This window comes from Lygodium microphyllum, chromosome 11, assembly GCF_053477565.2.
Source record: "Lygodium microphyllum isolate KBCC chromosome 11, Lygodium_microphyllum_v1.1.10, whole genome shotgun sequence".
Taxonomy (NCBI): Eukaryota; Viridiplantae; Streptophyta; class Polypodiopsida; order Schizaeales; family Lygodiaceae; genus Lygodium; species Lygodium microphyllum.
The window spans coordinates 16005253-16014834 of record NC_141145.1 but is presented as its reverse complement, the minus strand read 5'-3'; the positions used below and the strand labels follow the sequence as shown (position 1 = coordinate 16014834).

The window sequence follows — 9582 nt, the reverse complement described above, 5'->3', positions numbered from 1 at the left end:
GTACAGCAAGAAATAAAGACTATCAAGAAGATCTCGATAACACAATATTTGATGCCAAGTTCATTATATTGTTTGTCAAATATTTTTACAAAAGAAGAGTCAAAAATAAATGACAAAGCATGTCAATCTGTCCTCTGGTTTATAATAAGTATATGAACTTGGATTCAGAGTACCAAATAAATCCCTCAGTTTCAAGATTTAATCATAAACAGCTTTACTGTTTACTGTCTAAAGGGTACTTTAGACCATTCATACCATTCAAACATGAAAGACTGTTTGAATCTCTAAGTAGTTGAGATTACAAGGTTCCAAGTCAAAGCTGTTCAAAAACTGTATAGAACAAACATTGGGCTTCCCACTAAGATATGAACAAGCTGAAAGTTATTTCTGCTTCTGCGAGAACACTCTTTGTATTGCCACTTCATAATAAACCAGTCCTTCATATAATAGAAGAGATGCTTTAACTTGAAAAGCCCTCAATCACCTTGAGGTTTTGGGATCTAGACGACTATAGCAGTCTTTTAAGACCCTCCGATGTACTGTGCACAGCACCAGATGGTGACCCTCAGGAAGGTTTGTAGACTAATCAGAACTCTGCTGCTTTAATCCACTATTTATGGCCTCTGATATCTATCCATTTACACAAGAGATGACTTTGTCATGCCAGGAGTTCTTATCTGATCCAGAGAAAATCAGTCTTGTTTTCTTGTTAACTATCAACAATAGAGGACAAAAACATGTTGCAATTCTTGCATTGACTAACTTGTCCATCTGCATTGGCTGATCTGTGCTCCTTTCTAGGAGATTACTATGTATACTCGTCCACTGCCAGTTTGTCTTCTGAGCTCCATAATGCCTGGTCTAGCACTGCAAGAATCTCTCTGCCACTTCTTTGAAGGAATGTACATCCTTTTTCCAGAGCCAGGCACTGATTCCAACAGCCTCGGCTCCTTTCTTGTCTGCAATTAGATCATCTCCAACAAGAACTATTTCCTTCAGTTGAACACTTAATGTCCTAAGAGCAGCCTCAAATATCTGTGGAGCAGGTTTTTCATATCCAACTTCACAGGACACAATAATGGAATGAAACGAATTAGCAACATTCAGTTCATCCAACAGTGGTCGAAAGCGAGTGTCAAAGTTTGAGATGACTCCTAGTTTCACTCCAGAATCTTTCAGGAAACGTAATGAACTTATAGCATCATCAGGGAGAATCCAAGCTGACAATATAGCTCTTCGGATGCAGGCGACAGATTGTGAAGGCTTGAAGATCAAGGCAAACGATCGGGAGAAGTGAAGAGGGAAACAAAGGCGAAAGCAAACTACCAGCGATAAGTTTGAGGAGCATGAAAGCACCTATCATGTATGGACAGGCTTTCCTGTCCAAAGCCATAGCTCGGAAGCCAAGTTCAGAGCAGCCCCTCTTGCAGCATCGATGAATTTCTTGCAGCATCAATGAATTTCCTTGCTTCAAGTCAGCTTGTCTCCGATGTTTGGGACGATTTCAAAGAGCATCCCAAATTGATCAAAATGTCAATAGAGTAGGACGCGGAGATTCGTTCCTTTTCCTTGAGAGCCTAAAGTGAAAAGTCTCTGTGATAAGCTGTATCCCGTCCAAACTATCCACCCAAATCTATCTCCGCAGCAGTAGTTTGATTCTGCAGGTAAGCATCGAAGTGCCGTTTACCTCCTGTGCCATACACGAACTCACAAAAGTGAAGCCTGTCAACATATGTATAATCTGCACGTTCCACTGGAAACAGAAAGGAGATGTTCACGTTCTGAGGGTTAACTGTCTTCCAGGATATGCCTCCCTGCGGTGTCGTTTTCCTTCCATTCACTATTCAATCTCCAGGCTCCATATAATTTGAAAGTGTTGCAATAGTCTGATCTACAGGAGCCCCTGCTTTGACCAAGAGATTGACAGACCTTGGCTTCTGAATAGAAAGCACGAAGTCCTTGGGGTCATGGTAACCTTTGAGAGGAAGTTCCCCTTCTTCCCTCTGTTTTCCCCATAATACTCCAGCACTCTGTCTCTCGCCATCCTCCCTCCTGCGCAAGGCTTCAATACACGGTTCCAGATTTAGAGCTTCCTTCCCCCAATTAGTCTCCTTTCCCCTTCCTTTTCTCTTCTATCTTTAGTTTTTCTTTTTCTTGTTTTAGCATATCAAAATTAGGCAAGCGACCTTCCTCATTCCAGCACTTTTATAAAAGTCTGACATGAGCATAATTTTTGTCAAAGCCTTGCTGTGCTAGTAATTTGTCACCATGCCTTTTTCATTAATTCAACATTGACATCCAAGCAACCAAGATTATTTGCAAGAGGCATATCTTGCAGCAACTCTGATTCCTCCTTTAAATATCCTTCTTGTAGCATATCTCCAAAACACTTGCACCAAGGCTGTCATTGCACATAGAGCTAGACCAAATAGCAGCAGGACAAAGATCCTTTGGCATCAGTTTTTCATATTTTTCTAATACACGCACATCATGCATCCAAACAAAATCATGCGCATGCACTAAGGGAATATATACATTGGATGCGGATTATTAAAATGCATCACACAAACAATGAATCACACGCAGAAATTAACACAAATGCACAAAAAAAGAAATGGAGGTGTATACGACTCGGATGCGCAGCAACACGACAGCGTCTATAACTGTGTAAATAGACGCGAATTGTGTGTCTATATATCTGCGCAAATGGACGCTAGTATAGACGCGCCAGCAGACGCACAATTATTTAACCACCTAAAATTGCAATTCACATAATTAAAAAACCAAATTTAATAATTATTTGACCACCTGAAATTGATTCTTGAGCATACACGTGTGCGCATGATAAAAACCATAGAATTGAGAAATATACACATTGAATCATTGAATTAAAAAATAGAGTTAATAATTACTCGAAGTACCATTGGCATTCTCGAAGTGAGCAAGGACTCCACAATCTTGGGTATTTCTCTTTTCATATTTACGTTGAGTTCGAAGATGTTTACCCTCACACCAAAGTGCATTGAATAATGTGCACTAGTCGTAAAAGATAAAAGATCAAACTAGACATGGTGGACCCTCACGAGGTGTTCAAATAACTAGACATGCTGGACCCTCACGAGGTGTCTGTGGCAAAATATACTGGGTAGATGAAAGAGCCCTTAAGCTATGGTACACTTACTTGGGCCTTAAAACAAAGATCAGCATTACTCCTACTCTAGACTTGGATAAAAGTGCCAGTGAAGACTCGAGTGTTTTATGGCTTAAGACTCAATCTATGAATGGAAAAACATCACGTCCACATCTAGGTTCTATCCCACCCTTCAAGTTCAAAAAGGGCATGGGGTTTGGAATTCCTGGCTTTTTTAAAGACAAGCCAAAACCATTGAATAGTTTGATGGAAGGCCCTCCCTTTTTCTATTTTGAAAATGTTGAGAACGTTTCCAATTCAGAGTGGGAGACCATCAAACGGCATTTTAATGGCATAGATCTAGAGTTCACAGACTTTAGATATTTTTCAGCATGCTTTAGGATGAGGTGGTTATGTTTATAACCTTCCAGTAGATGGAAGAAGGTTGATCCTTCCCCCTGCTCCCATGACAATCTTTGAGGTGCTTCCGAAAACAAAGAAGTATCGACCCCCATGGGATCCGAGAGAGAAGCTGAATTGCATAAACACACGAGGTGCCCCTAGCACTATATGTGGATTGATCAGAAAAATATTTTCTTCCCACAAAGAAAGCAAGATACCTTATTATCTTCAACATGAGATTGTCCTGGCATGCAAAATATGGAACTTGGTTTGGGTCAGCCCAGGCCAAGCTGCCCCACTTGAACCCCATGAGATTGAGCTGGTGCTTGGATATGATCGTGACCACACTTGAGGCTGCTCTACCCTTTCAGATCGGTATGATGCATTGGGCAACTCATTTCAGGTCAATACTATTGCGTACAGTCTTTCACCACTAAAAGAATTATATCTGCAAGGTTCAACAGTTCTGTCCTTATTCCCGAGCCTTGGTGGGAAAGAAGTGGCATTGCACAAATTGGGTATAATTTTGAAGGCTGTTGTTATTGTGGAGATCAATGATAAATGTAAAAACATAATAGCCAGCTAGTGGAACAAAACCTTCCAAACAGGCCGATTTCAAATGGAGGATGATGTTAGAGATCTTACTGATGATAAGTTGGCTGAGATTGTGGATGCAATGGGAAAGATTGACCTCATAATTGGGGGAAGCCCCTGCAACAATCTCTCAGGCAACAATAGAGTAAGCAGGGTAGGCTTGGGTGGCAAAGAATCCTATCTTTTCTTTAAATTTTCCAAGATTCTGAGTAGTTTAAAACATATCATGCAAGCAAGAGGTTACCTGAATATGACCAAACCTCTTAATAGCTAGTATTTTTTTGAATAGGGCATAATTGGATGTATATACGACATAATTACACTTGGATCATACGCTAGGACATGATATACATGTATAGGGCATATACATGCATAGGACATGATATACATTACCAACTTTACTTCTTTCTGAATATTACAAATATACATCCAATCATTCAAAGCTAATTACATATATGTGATTTCATGCCCTATATACATCCAATCATGCCCTATACAAATGTGATTGGATAGGGCATGAAGATTAGATGTATATATAAATCAAAGGTTGACTTGTGCATTTGTAATATATATATATATATATATATATATATATATATATATATATATATATATATATATATATATATATATATATATATACATATACATATAGAACTGATCAATACACTCACATGTCTCATTTAATGTTGTGCACTTAACCTAGCCATGCATGCCAATTCATAGCATGAGTAGATTGATGTAAATCAGTTGGCTTGTGCATATGCAAGCTATTCCAATCATGTCAAGGTGCACTTATAGCTCACATATCTTTGATTGATTAATGGATAATATGCCTTTCTCTATCTCTTTCGTGTACACCTTCATTGCATTATCTTTCTCTTGCTAAAAACCATTCGTGCTTTATCCACCTATTGATACGTAAGTGGGATAATATGCAATTGTAAGTGGGATGCATGGTCTAGTAAGTCACTACATATATATGTGCCAATTGACTTGCCAATGTGTTATCTCTTATCCTCAAGCTTTGTTATATGTGTCACCACATAGGTCAATTGATTCCCTAAATGCATTCATTGATTTCTTAAATTGTTGCTGCGCGTCTGTACGCGCGTGTAACAGGAATTATCTACGCATTTACACGCGCTATTACATGCACTAACAGACGCGCCATGCAAGTATAGAAAAATTTAAAAAAAGTTGTGGCTTTCTTTTCAAACCTGTGCTTTCCTGCATTTTTTTCGTGTTTTCTACAGTTCGAGCTCGACATCACTACTCGTGTCTATCTATCACTTCATGAAGACAATGAGGCAAGGAAATAAGAGTAAAAAGAGGACAGGAGGAAAGAAGAGCCAAAGAGTAAAGAAGAAGAGCCAAACAGCAAGGAAGAGAACAAGAATGAAGCAACTTACCAAGGGAAGGGAGAAGGAGGACAAGGAGCTTGCAACCTAGCCACCGCCACCCGTTGGAACAAGCAAAGAAGGTGAGTTCTTCTTCTCTCTCTCAATCTTATTTGGTTTCTCTATTGGTTTGTCTCTCTCTTCACATGCTGGATCTTGTCATCTATGGAGATTGTTTAGCTTTGTTTTTTAAGCAAGTTTAAGAAGAAATGGTGTGACTGTGCGCATCTATCAGCGCGTCCAGATGACAGTGTAGATGCGGCTATAGACGTGGAAATAGACGCGCTGACAGACGCACACAGAGACGCGCTGACAGAGACGCAGGTATAGACGCGCACAGAGACGCAGGTATAGACGCTGTATGTAATATGTATTGTCTGCACAGGATAATATGATTTTTCTTGTGTAGATGTAGAATCCTGGATCCTCCAACACCCCATTCAACAAGGAGCAATTCATGGGAGAGATGACCAATTATCTTGGTCACCCTCCCACTGCAGATGAGGTTTTCAGTGTGATGTCTGGGACACCTATCACATCTTTGCCTACACAGGGATCAGCTGAGGTACATGGATCGGCCGAAGCACGTGCATCTGCAGAAGCACGTGTATTGAGTGAGGTAGAGGGTAGTGCACATCGAGGGAGGAGGGAGAGTGGTGCGGGAGGACGAGGAGGTCGAGGGCTTTGTGGGGGTTGCGTAGGTGGTGGCTCTCGATCACCCTCACCAGAAAATGAGAGAGGTGAGCCTCCACAAATGTACTACTCTATCACTGATGTTGGTGGTATCTTGCATGACTTTGAGGGGAGGGAAGTGATAGCCTACTTGAGGAGTGTCGTGCATGCCACATACAAAGATTGCATGATTCCCTTCAAGCACCAGAAAAATGGTTTGTGGCAAGAGGTGATGTGGACAATACATAAAAGGTACCCTAATCCCGAGAATTCACGATTCTCAGATGATTGGGGACGGTCAAAGGTGAGAGACGCGCTTCATAACAAGAGGTCTCACCTTATGACGCGTGCTAAGGAGTCATTGCAGAGACAAGAGCAGGGGCACCCTGGATATGGCCAACCACCCAATTGCCACCGCAAGGAGTGGAAAGAGGCCAAGAAGAGAGCAGCAGAGAAAATGACAAGTCGCCAGCATGCAGAGGCGCGACGTATCCAGATGGCAACCATGGGATCGTCGCATTATGGATCTGGTGGCAGGGAGTCATGGGAGGCTAAGTTTGTAAGTATTATTTGATTTTTTTTTTTAATTAAATTTTGTAATTTGTTTCACTTCATTATGTAGTGTGTTTTAATATGTTGTATGTTCAAATTGTTTTGTAGTATCATATCATTAGTAGGATGCCTACTCCTAGAGAGGTAGGCTACCATCGAGGTCATAACCGGGCGTCCACTTGGCAGCATTTCTACAAGGAGGGACTCATCACGAAGGAGCAATATAATCACGCCATGAGGATTCCACCACCAGAAGAGGTATGATTTATTTTTTATATGAAAAGTATAGATAACTCTAATTTATTGTTTGTAATGGTATTTATATATATTAATCCCTTGTGTAGGCGAACCCTGATGCAGTTGAGGATAGCGAAGGGGGGACTAGCAGTAGCGGTGGCGGCAACAGCAGCGGCACAGGCAGCGATGGTGGTAGGGATGATGATGCCTCTTCTGAGGAGATATAGAGGAGCACTAGAACTCATAATGTATTACTTTCAGCCAATACTTACAACCATGACATCACAAGCACTAGAACTCATAATGTAAAAACGTTTCATCTATATATATGAAATTTCGTGTGCTACATACATTGTTTTGTTTTCAGTATCCAATCTTCGAAATAATCTTTCTCTATTATCCCTAAGCATACAATTTGATGTTGATGGGGGGAAAAAAACGAGAGAGCATTCTCTGGTTTTTTTTTCATACCTCTGTTTTGCGCGTCTATCAGCACGTCTAAATTACAGGATAAATGCGCGTCTATTTTCATCAAAAACTTTCAGAGTAAACGCGGTTTTAGACGCGTAGATATACGCTTGTATAGACGCACAATATGAATATGTCCACTTTTTTTTAAAATATGATTATATATTTATGTAGCACGTTTATACGCGCATCTAAAGGCGCATCTAAGTGTGCGTGTAACGCTGATCATAAGGGCACTTTTAGACGCGATTTTGTAGATGCGCAAATAGACGCGTTAATAAATGCGCCCGACATTTTTTTTCAAAATTCAAATATTGTGTCTACAAGCGCGTCTATGAACCCTTTTTGTTGTAGTGAGAGAGCAATGCAAAAATAATTATTAACTCTCATTTTTTTATTATATTAAGTCCAATTTCAGGTGGTTAAATAATGACGCGTCTAAAAACGCGTCTATTTACACAGATATATAGACGCAAAATTCACGTCTATTTATACGCTCTTTTATATGCACATATAGATGCAATGATAGACACACCCGACTTTGCGCGTCTAACATACACATCTATGCCTCGTTTCTGTTGTGGTGTAAATTTTCTACAATGTTTATGGTGCAATTCATCATACACCTCTTAGCAGATGTACTTGCAAAGTTGAACAAACTCAACTCTAAATTTCAAAGGCAAGAGATGGATGTAACAACAATTGGTGCCCTTATTGATCTCACCTTTGAGAAACTCAATAGGAGATATATTACATGTAATGATGACCAATTTGGTAATGGTTCAAAGCATCTCTGGGCATTCTTAAATATGACAAAAAATGGAAAGTTGGATTTTGTAGATGCTAATGGTATATCACATAAGCATGTATTGAAGAATTTCGCAATTCCAAAAGTGTCAAAAAAGAATAAGAAAGGAGCTAAGAATACAAGTGATTCAGAAAGGGAAGATGAGAACTTGGACTTCAATACAATTCCTGGATGTGATGGAAATGAGAAAGGCTCTCTTTCAGAATGTATTGGTGTTGCACGAGCATATGTGCAAAATGTTTTGAATACTTTGACTAGTAGATTTGAGGATCTACGAATTTTCAATGCATTCAAGATATTTAATCCTTTTTCATATCCCAAGGATGCTATTGATCGAGAAAAAAGGAGTCAAGAATGGCTGGAAAGACTAATAAATAAACTCAATGTTGATAGTCAAACAGTTGATATTCGAAGGTGTATGAATGAGCGAGAGGATTTTGTTGGGATGCTATATCGTGTTGCAAGAAACAGGGGTATGTATGATGCTTGGGAGTTTGGTAGCACTACAAAGACTTGGTGGGATTTATATCCAGGGATGATGCATTTGTGGCAAACATGCATAGTTATTCCAGCAAGTACAGCCTCATGTGAACGAGGGTTTTCTAGACAAAATCTCATAAAAAACAACTTGAGGTCTAGCTTATGTCTTGATACATTGGATGCATTGATGTTATTATCCATTGATGCACGTGATAGCTCACAAATTGATTGGAAAGATATTTGGGATATTTGGATGGATGCAAAAAATAGAAGGGCAATGCCACTAGAATGATTAGATGGATGCATATTCTTGCTACTTATGTTGGCAAATTCATGGGGTGTTTTAGTCTTTCCATGCTTAGATTATTCCTTATGAGAAATGCTTGTTTTGGCACATGTTAGGTGGTTGCATTTTGAATCTATCATCTTATGATGGCTTGTTGCATTTTGAATTTATCTTCTAATGATGGAGAGTTGCTACGTAGTGAAAACTTGTTTGTCATAGTCTAATTGCCTGATTCGGCACACGCACCGGCCGGATTGTTGTAAGAGCCAACAACAACAACAAACGATGGAAGAAAATATCAACACCAGCTTGTGTGGTTAAACGTGCTCGACATGGCGGGCGGCCGATTTAGCGTGATATTTGGAAGCTTCTTGGACATGTAGATTTTCATTTATTCATAAAGTTGACTGTAGAGCCGGTCAGCCGGCACGTTGGAAGCGTGCACGGCAAAACTCTTCAACAGATTGGTGCCGCGTCAGCCCGTGATGATTTATCATATTGTATCGAGCGCGGGGAGGGGGGGGGAAGACCGCCATCTAATAATACTCTGATA

At 40.0% G+C, this 9582-nt stretch overlaps 1 protein-coding gene across 1 annotated transcript; it reads right to left on the bottom strand.

Moving 5' to 3' along the window:
• Positions 1 to 861: 861 nt before the first annotated feature.
• LOC148028570 (uncharacterized) lies at positions 862 to 2044 on the bottom strand. Its single transcript, XM_087688774.1, has 3 exons — positions 1930 to 2044; positions 1688 to 1753; positions 862 to 1172 (listed from the first exon to the last, which is right to left on the bottom strand). Exons 1-3 carry the CDS (start codon positions 2042 to 2044, stop codon positions 862 to 864), a joined length of 492 nt encoding a protein of 163 aa, XP_087544900.1.
• Between the last annotated feature and the right edge of the window lie 7538 nt (positions 2045 to 9582).